General features: G+C 45.2%; 1 protein-coding gene and 1 pseudogene across 2 annotated transcripts in view; both read left to right on the top strand.

Annotated features, from left to right (window-relative positions):
* The window catches only part of LOC143488562 (uncharacterized), a 29,517-nt gene extending 22,076 nt beyond the window's left edge, over positions 1-7,441 (top strand). The window contains exon 4 of the mRNA XM_076987341.1: positions 5,064-7,441. Coding sequence (XP_076843456.1) covers positions 5,064-6,645 — 1,582 coding nt within the window. The 3' untranslated portion in view covers positions 6,646-7,441. The remainder of the gene's footprint in view (positions 1-5,063) is intronic.
* On the top strand, positions 7,393-15,862 carry LOC143488522 (interferon-induced very large GTPase 1-like; annotated as a pseudogene). Its single transcript, XR_013124430.1, has 4 exons — positions 7,393-8,555; positions 8,606-8,815; positions 9,278-9,541; positions 9,727-15,862. The product of XR_013124430.1 is annotated as an interferon-induced very large GTPase 1-like (transcript).
* The last annotated feature ends 218 nt before the right edge of the window (positions 15,863-16,080 follow it).

A 16,080-nucleotide genomic window follows, 5' to 3' on the forward strand; every position in this document is an offset into this window, starting at 1 on the left:
ACGGGGGGGGGGAGTCTTCTTCCTCTCCTCCCTCCTCACCGCAGGGAGGGTCCTCCCCAAGCTCGCCCTCCGGTGTCGTCCCTGTCTCGTAGAGCTCGAGGACGCCCACCCGCAGGGGCGAGAGTTCCCGGGAAGGAGAGGGATGCGTCTCCTGCCACATCCGCACCACCTCCTCGCGGTAGTAAGCCGCCATCTCAGGGGCGGAGATTTTCCAAGCGGCACACAGGACCGGGTCCGACTCTAGCTGCTCCAGCATCGGCCTGGCTTTGCGGCGCTGGGGGGAGGAAGATGCACGGTGGTGCCGTTTGCTGGGGCGCTGGCCCTTCTTTGGCCGGGTAACGTAGCCGGGCATGGTGTCTTGGGACAAAGGACGAGACACGGAATCCTCTGTTTAGCAGACGTCACTTTAATGCAGTGGTTCCCAAACTTTTTCTGCCGTGCCCCCCTTTAGTAGATGAGAATATTTTTGCGCCCCCCCTACACCCCCCCCCCCCCCCCCCCCCCCATATTGACTAGGGATGTGTTGAAAACTTACAAAAACAATAGGTTCACAACTTTGGTCAAACATGAAAAAAATTAACTGCAAGAAACATTTTAAATGGTTCAAGAATTCTAAATGTAATTTAAAATAAATAAGGAGATGAAATAAGAGAAACAGCAATACATATGCGGCTAGTTTGCAAGCGCAGACATCACGCAGAGCACAAAGCATGTAACGGCCAGAAATATGTGTACTGTCTCTTTAAGGGAGCGAGTTGAGCGTGCGTATGGAATATTGTTTTTTTAGCTTTCCGCCGTAGACCGAGTCAGACCACTACTCTTTAATTTATTTCTGTAAGTAACGCATTAAATGAGCTTTGGACAACTCACCAGTTCATGTATGAACAGTGAAGTATTGCTGGAGCCCAGGTTTATTTTGGTCAACCAGCAAATAAACGGACTAAGTGGAATACCACCAGCGCGAGTATTAGGGTTGAAATAACTCCGAAAAGCAAGCAATACAAGCATAGAATTAGAGTGAATAGATCTGTTTTTATGGATCGGTCACATTGTCCCCGATACCCGATCTAGAATTTTTTCAGATATTAATATCGGAATCGGTGCATCCCTAATATTGACACATGTGCACGTTTTACTTTCAAGCTCCGCGCCCCCCCTGCAATAGCTCCGCGCCCCACCTAGGGGGCGCGCCCCCCACTTTGGGAACCACTGCTTTAATGAGTAACATGAAATGCGCTTTCTAGCGCATGGAGAAACATAGACTCAAGACAACGATGAGCACAGGACACTGCGCGAACGCACATTAAATAGACAAACCACATAAGCCCCGCGTGATTACAAGACGAGCAACAGGTGAGACGGATTATCACAAGACACAACCGCATCCACAAAGATCCACAGACGAGTAGACGTAGACGACGTAAACACACGCCCAAAAGGGAGGGGCCGGGGTCCACAATGTGACAGCAGCCCTGTTGATTTTTTGTTTCTATGAGCTGACTTTCCAGGGGGACTAATTAAGTGACACACCCTGAGAGCGGGACCCTCGTGTGCACACAGAGGGAGAGGGAGAAAGAGTGTGTTAGTTCTGCTGCTAGTTATACTGTCCTGCTGTTCGGTTGGAAATAAAAGAATTCTACTTTGTATCAAATTGACCAAGCTGACAAGGATCCAAATGCAGAAAGTAGTCGCTATTATCAGTGACGTAAATACAGAGCACTCAAACTGACAAATAACTCCATTCAGCGTGTGATGCACAGGGGTGCTGCAAACGAGGTTAGGACGGTCCAGGGTCACGCCGGGCAGACAGAAGTCAGAAAGTACAGTGGGACTAGGTAGGGAACGAGGTCTGGAAGGAGAGCAGAGGTCAGTACACGGGAAGGCAATAGCTTGGAAAGAACGCTCTGTATGTGGCATAGCAACAATACTTCGCAACCCGGAAGTGAGAGGGGGAAGCTTAAGTAGTTGTGATAGGGATGGGGTAACGAGCAGCAGGTGTACAGAATCTTTCAGGGATGATCGTGTGCTGTTCCTAACATACTTCCACTTGTAACCCAACTATTTTTCTCCCACCCCTCGGAAGAGAGACTTGGAGTAACAGAAAACATTCAAACTTTGAGGGTTACAAAAATAACAAAAATATAAATACATTTATAATTTCTTTAAAATTAATAATTAATAATTTAAACAAAAATATAAATTCAACACTTGTTTTTGCTCCCATTTTTCATGAGCTGAAACATAAGCAGCCAGTGCTCACAGTTGATGGCGTAAGGCAAGCGCGGTGTACTCTTAAATAAATTGGCTCACTTTGTGTTACGGAACAGCTCCGGACCCTTCCCTGTGGGCGTGTCATTGTCGTCTGCGTGCAGTTATGTCCATGTTAGTAGTTCCGTGGGTGTGGGTTGTTTGTGAGCGTGTTCGTTTGTTACACCTGTGCCTTGTCTCGAGGTCACGTGGGTCTGTGTTATTCACCTATTTAATGTGCGTTCGCGCGGTGTCATGTGCTCGTCTTTGTCTAAAGTTTCGTGTCAGCGCGAGTGTTGTGTTTGTGCTGCTCGCGCTCCACCCGGAGCTTCACGTATATGAGAGAGAGAATAAATGTTCAATGTTCACCACAAGACGCTAGTCGTGTCTCCTCCTTCCACCAACACGCCAGCGTCACACTTTGGATTCAACTAATAACATGTCTTCTTTATTGAGCTCACTCACAGGTCTCCTGAGCTAGCTGCATGCTACTCCATTCCAAGTCTCTTATCATGTGATCCAATCATTACATCACAGCAAGTTGCAGAGTTAATTAATGAAACATTTTAAATTTTCAGGTAGTCTGGCTGTTGTCCTTGACAGTAGTACTCTTTCATTTAACATCAGAGATGGGCACTCGAATGAGCAACTCGAGTCAAGGTCACACTTAAGTTGCCTATACAAACACTTCAGACTTGACTTGAAACTCGTCCAAAATGACTCGTCAACAATAAGAGTCGATCCTTTATCCAGCCGCTGTGTGCGAGTTATACAAAAAATACTTTCTTTGTGTATTAATTTTGCCATTAATGCATTTGTTTCGATGATTTGGGATGCAGCCCCGTTTCTTGTGATGTAACACAACATTGCTTATCACGAGCAGGAATTTGGAGAGAAGCGTTATATGTAAACAAACAAGGTTGCCATGGCTTCAGAACCTTTGGCTATGGGGAGTTAGTCCTTGGACATAACCAAAGGATGCAAAGAATTTGTGTAAAGAATTTGGGAAACAAATTAGACACTGGATCGACCACATCAAACTTCATAAGGCACCTAAAACACACCCGGGCAGGTTTGATTTTGTTTGTTTACGTTAGACACCATCATTACAGGCAGCGTAATATCAACTGTCTCTGCACCACCCTTACACCCCATACCACTGCTGTCCTCCTTCACAGTCTCATTACCTCCTGGCTTGATTATTGCAACTCCACAATCTTTCTCCTCCATACCTTTCTGATCTCCTCGTGGCTATTCCCGCTTGCACCTTCAGATCTTCTGTCTCCATTTGTCTGTCTGTCCTCAGACAAATGCTCTCTGCTGTCCAGCTGTGGAATTCTCTACCATCTGACATAAGGAATATAAACTCACTCTCACAATTCAAGTCCACACTCAAAACCCACCTGTTTAAGATTGCCTTTTCCGTCTGACTGGCTCAGTTGCCTTATTTACTTGTTTTTATGGCTGTCTAGTCTCTTGTTTCTTTATTTTATTGTTTTTATTGTATATATTTGTAAGGTGTCCTTGAGTGACAGAAAAGTGCCTATGGAATAAAATGTATTGATATTATTATTAGTATTAACATTATTAATACAATTTATTATTATTATATTATTATTAAGTGATAATAAAAATTATTGTACTCTTTTTATTATTCATGCTGAATTCAGGTCTATTCTGGCCTGCTGAATCAAATATGGAACAACAAAATGTCTCTTCAGGAGGTATTTGAAACACTTTTATCTATAAATAATCTAAAAAATATTTTCCATTTATTTTTTGCATATAAGATCAGTTGCTGAGATAAACATTGTTTACCCTTTATTACTGCGTTCATTCCTGATTTACAGTTGGTTGTTTTCTTTACTAGCCAATACATGTAAAAAAGTTATTGAATATTAGTATAATTAGAGTACCAAACTTACCTGTAATATAAGCTGAGTGTCACGTAGGGCAACGCCCCCTCTCGTAGCTGTCACTCTGGGTTCCCTTGTGTCTGTGTTTCCGTGCCTGTTTCTCTCGCCCCGCTCGTTTGTCTTTGTGATTCCTTGTTTATTACCACGCCCTCGTTATTACCGTCACCTGCCCCTCGTTTAATGTCATTGTATTTAAGTCCCGTCATTCCCCAGTCTGGTATCCGTGGTTTTGTCTACTTTGTCCATGCTGTTTCTCCGTGCTTTGTTTATATTGTCATTCCGTCGGTTCGTGCGTTGTTCTGTCAGCCTGTTTGATCCCTAGTCCGTAAGTCTTCCCTGTTCTTGTCTCAAGATGTCAGTTCGTGTTTCGTGTCTGGATTACTCGCCTGTTATGACCCCTGCCTGTTCCATCGACTCCGATTATGGTATTCCCTGTATTAAATCTCGCTCCTCTCAGCATTTGTGTCCGTCTCCTCGCTCCGTGGCGCGAGCCACGTTACATAACCACGGATCTTACCAGGACACAGCGAGAGAGCGAGACTCCGGTGAGTTTAGTCGCTGTAACGAGTTGTTGGCTGCTTCCGTGCAGTTTAACTCTCATGTGTTACAGCGCGAACGAGCCGGAGACAGGAATACCCCTGGCGCTGTGGGAACAAGGAAGTCTCGTCGCAGACCGAAGAAAGCGCAGTCCCTCACTACTGGCTTTCGCGACGAGACTCCTATTGAGCGCTGTGAGTCTGCCCTGCTTGCAGCGGGCAGACGGAATGAGCGCACAGACGAGCGTTGGCTTAACCCTCGGTTTGCTCTCGGTGGCCACTGCGAGCTCCCGACGCCTCGGAGGAGGCGGAGCCGTCGCAGAGAGAGCAACCGAGAGGCTTCTGTGTCTGTGTGTTCTTCCAGGCTCGCCCAGGACCCCAGTGACGCAGACCTCCCTCCGATGATCCCGGAAGCCGCTCCCCTAAGGCTCCCAAAAAATTTTTTGGGGGGGAGTACTAGCCACTCACCCCAGGAGTGGCCGGCTCGGAACCCGGAGGACGTCAGCGCGGCGGACACAGCCCCCGATGACGTCAGTATGGCGGACACGCCCCCCGATGACGTCAGTATGGCGGACACGCCCCCCGAGGACGTCAGTATGGCGGACACGCCCCCCGAGGACGTCAGTATGGCGGACACGCCCCCCGAGGACGTCAGTATGGCGACTCCGCCCCCCGAGGACGTCAGTGCGGCAACTCCGCCCCCCGAGGACGTCAGTGCGGCGACTCCGCCCCCCGAGGACGTCATGTCACGTCTGCGGCCTGTTCCCGCTGCCCGTCGGCAGTCCACGCCGGTTCCCGTTCCCGCTGCCCGTCGGCAGTCCACGCCGGTTCCCGTTCCCGCTGCCCGTCGGCAGTCCACGCCGGTTCCTGTCCCTGCGACCCAGGAGAGGTCGTCCACGCCGGTTCCTGTCCCCGCTGCCCGTAGGCAGTCCGTGCCTGTTCCTGTCCCCGCGACCCAGGAGAGGTCGTCCACGCCGGTTCCTGTCCCTGTGACCCAGGAGAGGTCGTCCACGCCGGTTCCTGTCCCCGCTGCCCGTAGGCAGTCCGTGCCTGTTCCTGTCCCCGCGACCCAGGAGAGGTCGTCCACGCCGGTTCCTGTCCCCGCGACCCAGGAGAGGTCGTCCATGCCGGTTCCTGTCCCCGCGACCCAGGAGAGGTCGTCCACGCCGGCTCCTGTTCCCGCTGCCTGCCTGCCGGCTCCTGTTCCCGCTGCCTGCCTGCCGGCTCCTGTTCCCGCTGCCTGCCTGCCGGCTCCTGTTCCCGCTGCCTGCCTGCCGGCTCCTGTTCCCGCTGCCCGCCAGCGGACCCTGCCGGTTCCCGCTGCCCGCCGCCCGGCCGCGCCTGTGCCCACTGCCCGCCGCCCGGCCGCGCCTGTGCCCGCTGCCCGCCGCCCGGCCGCGCCTGTGCCCGCCGCCCGCCGCCCGGCCGCGCCTGTGTCCCCAGAGACTGTGCTGCCCTCTATTGGGCCTGGACTCTTTGTGCCCCCTGCTCTGCCATGTGCCCCTGTCTCTTTGCCCATGTTCCCCTTGCTCCCATGTTCTGTCCCTGGTTTTGTGTTGGTCCCAGTTCCTGTGTGTGTACCTGTTCGTGTCCTCGTACCCGTCCCTGTGTCTGTGTCTGGTCGTTTCCTCCAGGTCCCTGTCCCCGTGTCTGTTCCCCAAGTCCTGACCCACTTTGTTCCTGTCCCGGTCTCAGTAGTCCACGCCGTGTTTGCCTCTGTGTTTGCCCCGGCCCTGTCCCCTGGCCCCGCTCCCGTGTCTGTTCCCAGTCCTGTCTCCCCCGGCCCTGCACCCGTGTCTCCCCCTGGCCCTGCCCGTACTGCCGTATCCCGACCCAGCTCCTGGCCAGTCTCTGCTCCCCTGTCTCCAGTCCCTGCCATGCCCCAGGTCTCATGTCCTGTCCCTCTGGTCCGTCCCGTGTCTGCTGTCCCTTGCCGTGTGCCGTAGTTCCCTGTCCTGTCCTAGTCGGTGTCCCTGTCCTGTCTGCCCTTGCGTGCCCCGGAGTGGCACGCTTTGAGGGGGGGTTCTGTCACGTAGGGCAACGCCCCCTCTCGTAGCTGTCACTCTGGGTTCCCTTGTGTCTGTGTTTCCGTGCCTGTTTCTCTCGCCCCGCTCGTTTGTCTTTGTGATTCCTTGTTTATTACCACGCCCTCGTTATTACCGTCACCTGCCCCTCGTTTAATGTCATTGTATTTAAGTCCCGTCATTCCCCAGTCTGGTATCCGTGGTTTTGTCTACTTTGTCCATGCTGTTTCTCCGTGCTTTGTTTATATTGTCATTCCGTCGGTTCGTGCGTTGTTCTGTCAGCCTGTTTGATCCCTAGTCCGTAAGTCTTCCCTGTTCTTGTCTCAAGATGTCAGTTCGTGTTTCGTGTCTGGATTACTCGCCTGTTATGACCCCTGCCTGTTCCATCGACTCCGATTATGGTATTCCCTGTATTAAATCTCGCTCCTCTCAGCATTTGTGTCCGTCTCCTCGCTCCGTGGCGCGAGCCACGTTACACTGAGAGTATTGGTAGCTCATTAGTTACTTTTACCTTTGATGTACCTGCTTCAATAAAGACTATACAATGTGTTTGCATAATGACTTTTCTGTTCAACAGAAACCAAACTTGAGAGATTTCTTCATGAGTTGGGGATGAAACAATACTACCATGATAAACTCTCACTGAGTAATATACTACAGATAGACAAGATGGCCGTTAATACAGATAACCCTGCCCACTCCCTATCAGACCTCCCATGGCTTTTTCTCAAGAAGCTCATGATGGTGAATGAGACTGCAACAAGTCTCAAACGTCATCCATCAACTGACCTCTCAGCTAATGACAGTAAAGACTCATCAAACCTGGTTGAATTCACTGATCTGGACCACTTGTTTTTAAACAAGGACTTTAGTCAAAAAGTGAACCCTTTAGACATCATAACTGCTCTCTTCCTTTGCTCAGACAGTTTCCTTCAACAGGAAATGGCTTTTAAAATGTCAGTGTGTCAGTTCTCTGTACCTTTGCTTCTCCCAAACTGTGACTCACAGCAGAGCACACTCTTGTGTTGGGCCTTGAGAGATGTTGTGAAGAAGTTTAGGCCACATTCCTTATCTGATCCCAGAGGGTTTGTGGAAGAAAGGATTATTGAGACGAACCTACCCTTAGTGTCCTTTGTAAGACTTGGTGATTGCAATATTTCTAAGTCCCAAGTTCTGAATAAGTTGCTCAGTAATCCACAGCAGTACCACAACAACATTGTACACCGTGACATGGACTCTGGAGATGTACCAAGAAAAATTTCAAGTGGTTTGGTGGAGCTCAGTTGGTATCTGCCTTGTGGAAACAAAAACATTGACATCTTTCCTGAACCTGTGGCTATTGCAAACCTGAGAGGAGACATTGTCACATATGGCACTCAATACTCATTCCTGTGTCAGACATCCACTGCAGTTTTTGTGTTCTTTGACAACTTGGATTCAAACCACAACATATTCAAGAATCAGCATGTTAAAGGCCAAATGTATTTTGTGGCTAATGAAAACACCAGATCCTTCAATGAGGATTCACTTTGTAAAGATGCTAAACAAGTAAACTTCAAACAACCAAACAACCTCATCTTAAAAAGCAAAGAAAATGATACAGAATTTGTGCAACAGCTATGCTCCATAATGAAAAATGCCATTAGTAAAACACCTGTACATTTTCAACCAAAAGAGGTTGCTCATGAGCTTGGGATTCTAGTTGAAGATCTAGAAGAATGTCATGAAGCTAAAGAAGATGCAGATTCCATCACAATGAAAACAGAAGACACACTGAAGTTCAAAGAAACTCAACTGCCTTTGCAAGGTGAGATCTGGAAAATATTAGCAAGGTTAATGAAAGAGGAGTATAGTCTTGGTTTGAACAAAAAGGTTGAACCAGTGTTGTGTCCCTTGCGTGGGACGCCCCTGAGCGTATATCAGAGTTTGAGCTGACTTGTTCCAGTAGCACATCTATAAGCAGGCAGACCATCTTAAACTCCCATTCCTCTGAGGTGGCAGACCTCAGGCCAGGGACAGAGTATACTTTCACCATTTCTGCAGTGTCACAGTAGAGATCAGAGTCCAGGTGCTGCAGTTACTGCATGTACAAGTAATGGCACAAGCATGGATGTAATTTGGGGGGGGACGGGGGGGACATGTCCCCCCCCACTTTTTCAAAAGCCGGTTTTGGTCTCCCCCAGTTTTTACGGTTAAAACCAAATATTTAAATAGCGACGAATTCATGTCCCCCCCACTTTTTAACGGTTAAAAAACAAATATTTAAATAGCGACGAATCTAGCGCTAGGACCATGCAGAAAACGACCACTCCGAGCTCCGCTCCGGTAACACTTTACGTACCCCTCGGTCAACAATATTCGTTCGCCACCCACCCTCAACGATCTGGAACACACCAGCAACCCCATTTGTGTCCCCCCACCTATGAAATTAAAATTTTGTCCATGGGCACAAGTTCTTCTCTGTATGAAACATTTTGTTGTATAATGAACTGAATTGAATTGTCTTAAGGATTTATAACATTACAGCTTGACATACTAATGGTTTCATTTTCAGATCCAGTCCCACCTGATAACATCACGGTTCAGGGTGTTGATCACTCATCTGTTACTCTTACCTGGGATGAACCTGCCTTCAGAAATGGTGCCACGTATCACGTGGCCTGTTGCCAGGATGGGAAAACGATCCAAGAGGAGAAAACAGAATCCAGCACAGTTGTTTTCCACAAACTGATTCCAGGAAATAAGTACTCCTTCAAGGTTGTAACAGTGCTTCCCAATGGCAGCAGGAGTAAGGAAGCTGTGACATTGGCATGCACTCGTGAGTACTGTTCTGATATTTATGTAAATATTGGTTTGACTGTATGATAAATTGTTCAATTTTGGCATTGTACAAATCAGTATTAACTAAATAAAATTGAAATAAAAATAAAATACCTTCATGACCCTAATAAAAGTAACTACTGCCTCTGAGGCAGGGTAAAAAATCCTACTTTTTTTTCACAGAAACGACCTTGGAGAACCTCCTGCAGAATTTGGGGTTGGAGAAGTATTATCCTAACAAGCTTTCACTGTGCACTGTGCTAGAAATAGACGAGAGAACAGTCACAGATGACCCGGCCCAGTCTCTGTCGGCTTTGCCATGGCTGTTTCTTAAGAAACTGATGATGGTTAATGTCACCGCAAGAAGTGTCAAATGTGTTCCACCAGATGAGAGTGAGGACTCGCTAAATGTGGATACTTACCAAGATCTGGGGAGTTTTGTTCTTACTGAGGATTACAGTCAAAAAGTGAACCCTTTAGACATCATAACTTCTCTCTTCCTTTGCTCAGATGGTTTCCTCCAACAGGAAATGATTTTGAAAATGTCAGCATGTCAGTTCTCTGTACCTTTGCTTCTTCCAAACTGTGACTCACAGCAGAGCACACTCATGCGGTGGGCCTTGAGAGATGTTGTGAAGAAGTTTAGACCACATAACTTAACTGATCTCAAAGGATTTGTGGAAGAAAGGATTTTGGAGGCTAACCTACCCTTAGTGTCCTTTGTAAGACTTGGTGTCTGCAGTGTTTCTAAGTCTCAAATTCTGAATAAGTTACTCAGTAATCCACAGCAGTACCATGACACCTTCATACACCGTGACATGGATTGTGGAGATGTACCAAGAAAACTTGCAAATGGCTTGGTGGAGCTCAGTTGGTATCTGCCTTGTGGAAACAAAAACATTGACATTTTTCCTGGACCTGTGGCTGTCGCAAACTTGAGAGGAGACATTTTCACGTATGACACTCAATACTCATTCCTGTGTCAGACGTCTACTGCAGTTTTTGTGTTCTTTGATAACTTGGATTCAAACTGCAACATACTCACTAATCAGCATGTTAATGCGCAGTTTTATTTGGTGGCTAATGCAAACACAAAATCCTTCAACAGGGAAGTGTTGATAAATACTGCTGCTGAAATGAACTTGAAAAAAAGTAATATCATTTTGAAGACCAAACAAAATGATGCAGACTTTGTCAGAAATCTACGATCTGTGATGAATGATGTTGTCAAGAACACACCTCTTAAAATAAAACTGGAAGATGTTGCGCATGAGCTTGAGATTCTAGTTGATGAAGACAACGATGAATGTCATAAAGCTAAAGAAAATGCAGATGCTATCACAACGAAAATAGAAGACACACTGAAGTTCAAAGAATCTCAACTGCCTTTGCAAGGAGAGATCTGGAAAAAATTGGCAAAGTTAGAGAAAGAGGAGTGTAGACTTCGAAAAGCTGGAAATGAGAACATTGAGATCTACAAGAGTAAACTCCAGGAGCAGAAGGCAGCACTCAGGAAGAAGCAGAACAGTTATGAAATGTCAGAAGCCATGAACTGCTTCATAGCTGCTCTGTCAAGCTCAAGTCTAGAGAGGAGCTGCTTCTTAAAATGGATGCGAATGAATCTGGATAATCTGACCCGTGAAAAACTCTCAGGTCTCAGAGAGAAATATAAGGAGAAATGCCAAGAATCATCTGAGAATAAAGCGGAGATTGCACTACTTGATAGACAAATCTCAAACAGCGCTTTAGGAATTGAGCACTTTTTTAGAGAAATGGGTCAGTTCTATGAAGCTGCAGTATCTCTTTCAGAAAATACACAATCACGACAACAAATGCAACACTTACCAAGATTGTGTGCTGAGCTGCTGTTAGATGGGTTTCCTCTTGAACTAGTTGATGGAGATGCTTCAAATATTCCTCTAAGGTGGGTGAGTGATGTACTAATGGAGTTGAACACTTTGGTGCAGCCCAAGAATAAGATCATGGTGATCACAGTGTTGGGAGTCCAGAGCACAGGGAAGTCCACTCTGCTAAACACCATGTTTGGGGTCCAGTTTGCTGTCAGCAGTGGACGATGTACGAGAGGTGCTTTCATGCTATTAATCAAGATAACAGACAGCTTCAAAGAAGAACTAAAATGTGATTATTTAGTGATAATTGACACTGAAGGACTGAAATCACCTGAACTGGCACAAATAGATGACAGCCATGAGCATGACAACGAGTTAGCCACACTTGTTGTTGGACTGAGTGATGTCACAATCATCAATATCGCCATGGAGAATTCCACCGAGATGAAGGACATTCTACAGATTGTGGTCCATGCTTTTATCAGGATGAAGGAAGTGGGCAAGAGACCCAAGTGCCTGTTTGTACACCAGAATGTAGCAGATATCTCAGCCCATGACAAGAACATGAAAGACCGCAAACTTCTGTTGGAGCAACTGAATGAGATGACAGAAGCAGCAGCCAAAATGGAAGACAAGGAATACAAGAAGTTCACCGATGTGTTGGAGTATAAATCAGAGACTGGAAACTGGTACATACCTGGTCTGTGGCATGGGAATCCTCCAATGGCACCAGTTAATGCTGGCTACTCAGAAGCTGTCTATGACTTCAAAAAGAATGTGATGGATGTTTTTAAAAACTGCAGTATGACAAAAAGAAACACCATACCAGAATTTCTGGAGTGGACAAGAAGTTTATGGAATGCAGTTAAATATGAAAATTTCATATTTAGCTTCCGAAATAGCTTAGTAGCTGATGCATACATGAAGCTTTGTGCTGAATACCAAAAATGGGAGTGGTCCTTCAATAAGTACATGTACAACTGGTTAACAACTGCTGAAACAACAGTGTCCAATTTTGAGATAATGAAATCTCAATATGCAAATTCAGACTTGGAAGGCGTTCAACAAAATTTGAAGGTTGAGGCCAACCTGAAGCTTGACGAAGGGGAAAATACCATTTTAGAAAATCTGGCAAATCATTTTGAGCAAACAGAAGGCCATGTTTACCTTGTTGAGAGATACAGAGAAGACTTTAAAAACAGTGCTAAATCTCTTCGAAAGCAAATTGAAAAGTCTGTACTGACAAAACTACAAGCAGCAGTTGAAATCAGGAAAGGAATGGACAAGTTGGACAACATAATGAAAACTCACACAGAAACAATGGAAAAAAAAGTGCTGAATCTGGTGGAGCAGTTCAGAAAGGACAAGTCTCCAAAGACTGATCAGGAGCTTGAAAACATTTTTGAAGAATTCTGGAAGGAGACTGTTAATGACCTGTGCTTTGAAGGACTGAAATCCAGAGACATTTTTACACAAGTTTATTATATGTTACATGAAAATGTGAAGCAGAAGGGGGGCCCAGTGCAAGAACAAGTCAACAAAGTGAACCTTAGACAATGTGGTAATAATCCCTTCATTGTGCCTCCAGATGGGATAATGAAGAAAATATATAAGTTCTGTAAAGGTGATGCACTAAGAAATACTCAGGAAATTGCAAACAGAATTATTCTTGAATGTAAACAGCTAGTTATAGAAAAAGTAGACCTGAAATGTGACTTTCATGACACTTATATCCTGGAGATACTGAACTTGATTGATAACAAACTGAAAGTTAAAAATAATCGTGTTTTTACAGATGAAGTAGAACTAAACTTAAAAGTACATATTTGTTGCTCTGCTGCAAGAGAATTCCAGGAAATGCATGAACTCTACATACAAAAAAATGACCCACGCCAGTGTCTTGAACAGTTCAAACATGAATACTGCACTGGTTTCAAAGACCTCTTCAATGAACGTGATCAGTGTCAGAGGAAAGCTGAAGAATTCACCAGACTCTGCCTGAGTCCTGCAGTAGAAGCCTACATCTCCAGCTCCTTGGGGACAGAGATTGTTGATGTGATGCTTCAGGGGCAAAATGCTCTTCAGTTCAGCACTCGAAACTTTTTTCAGTACTCGATCTTAAAACAGCTTCTCACTGAGAACAATTTTGAAAAGTATGTGAAATATATTTGTTCATATGAATGCTACGTCAAGGACTGGATACAGGATCAGATTACTGAACAGCTCTCAAAAGGAGACAAAATGCTTGAGTTAGAGGAACAACACCTCGGAATAATCACCAAGGAGATAATTCAGGCCATCACATTGGCACAAAATGATGCATCTGAAAATGGAATTAAAGGATTCATCAATAATATCTGCATTAAGCTCGGACAGAAGCTTATTATTCCCAAAGATGCACTGGAAACAGTCACAGTTTTCACCGGAGCAAATACAGAACCATTTGTTCACTGGCTTAAAAAATCTGTGGAAGAAATGGAGGAGCCACTAAAGACAAAATTCAAGGAGGGAGACATTCAGAGCAAACTGAGGAAACTGAAATTCAAACCTCAGGATGTGTTGTTCAACCGTGTGTTTGGCTGTGGGGAACAGTGTCCATTCTGTAAGGCACCATGTGAGGCAGGAGGGCAGGAACACACAGATCACTGTGCCTCAGTACATAGACCTGATGGTCTTGGAGGATACAAATTTACAATCTCTGATAAATTAACAATTGACATCTGCTCTACAAGTGTGAACAGTGAAACTAAATTCATGTGCATAGAAACCGACTTCAAGTATCATCCTTATAAAAAATACAGGAAAATATTTCCCAACTGGTGTATTCCTGCAGATCCCAGCATACAAGCTGCAGACTACTGGAAATATGTGATGGCAAATTTCAATGAGCAGTTTGCTAAGAAGTACAAAGCAGAACCTGCAGATATTCCTCAGGCATGGAAAAACATCACAAAGCAACAGGCAGAGGAGAGTCTGAATGATTCTTTTATGGTCAAATAATCACTCCTGCAGTTCTGTTATGAGGCAGTAACAAAAGGTTAATAATCCCAGAATAAAATTAAATGAAGAGCCCCACCATAACATGTTATTTTGAGACATCATTTACACCTGCTTTAAAGACCATCAGAACTTGTTCAGCATTTGTCAAACCTCTGCATAAAAGCTGACTGAAAATATGTAAAGCAAAATGTATCATGCGAAACATGACGTCGCACATTTAATTAAATATAAAAACTGAACAGTGCATTCTAACCACTGTGTCCAAAGTGTCTCCCTGGGTTGTTTGGAGCCCAGGATGTATAATCTTAGCTCATAGCATGTTTGTTACTCATTGCAAAGGGCCTCCCACAGTTGTTAGAACTCAGGATGTGTAAGCTTTACTCATGTTAGTTCTGTTACTATCTATTACATGTACATGATCATTGATGTGTTACCTTCTCATGATTACTTATGATGATTTGTTTCCATTTGTCATTCTTTTGATCATTATCTATTACTATATAACCACAAGGTGAATGGTTGACTACATTCTAAGCTTTATTTCTTTGTGAGCACTGTATTTCTGTGATTCCCTGAAGAGCAAAGATGTGTTCTTCATTGGCAGCGTTTTTCCATTGCTGGGCGACACTGACCTATCAGAGCACCATGTACAATACCGGTGTCACAATCGACAAACATACGGTAGTTCTCTCCAGAAGGGGAGAAGGGAATCAGCTTTCAAGCTTATAACATCACTAATAAACATATACAATTTCTTCTAAAATTGCTCATTGTCTGTCTGGTTTTTAAATTTGTCAATTTGTATTCATTGGACTCAACACAAAAATCCAACAGACCGTACCTGATTTTCTTAAGACATAGTCACTAGTTCCCTGTTCCACTGATGTGTCACGTAGGGCAACGCCCCCTCTCGTAGCTGTCACTCTGGGTTCCCTCATGTCCGTGTTCCCTGCCTGTTTGTCCCGCCCTGCTCGTTTGTCTTCGTGTTTCCTTGTTTGTTGCCACGCCCCAGTGTCATTGCCATCACCTGTCCCTAGTTAGTTTCTATGTATAAAGTCCCGTCATTCCCCAGTCGTGTTATCCGTGATTTTGTCTACTTCGTGCCTTGTGCTTTGTATACCTGTTCGTTGTGAGTATTGTTTCCGCTGCCTGCATTCCTGCCTGTTCCGTGTTTCCCCGTCGTGTTTGGTTTATCTGCCCGAGTATGTCTGTTCGTATTTCATGTCTGGACTGCCTGCCTGTTATGACCCATGCCTGCTATTTCGACTCTGCCTCTGGAATTTCCTTTAATAAATCTCGCTCTCCTCCGCGTTTGTGTCCGTCTCCCTGTTCTGCGCTACGCAGAACGTTACATGATGCTGCTTCTGCCCTTAGTTTATAACACAGCTGCGGACTCTTACGTTTTATGACACCTCTAGATAATGAGTACTGGTTCTGGCCACATGTTTTTCGGATTGCAAAAAATTGACATTTGTGAAATAATGGGTGTGAAAATACATTTACATTTATGGCATTTTGGCAGATGCCCTTATAATAATAATAATAATAATCTTTATTTGTATAGCACCTTTCATACATACATGCAACTCAAAGTGCTTTACAGTATAAATAAAAAGAAACATAAAAAGGAGATAAGACAAAAAGAAAATGTTAAAAGAAATTAAAGATAAAATATTAAAATAACATA

This window comes from Brachyhypopomus gauderio, unplaced genomic scaffold (assembly GCF_052324685.1).
Source record: "Brachyhypopomus gauderio isolate BG-103 unplaced genomic scaffold, BGAUD_0.2 sc52, whole genome shotgun sequence".
Taxonomy (NCBI): Eukaryota; Metazoa; Chordata; class Actinopteri; order Gymnotiformes; family Hypopomidae; genus Brachyhypopomus; species Brachyhypopomus gauderio.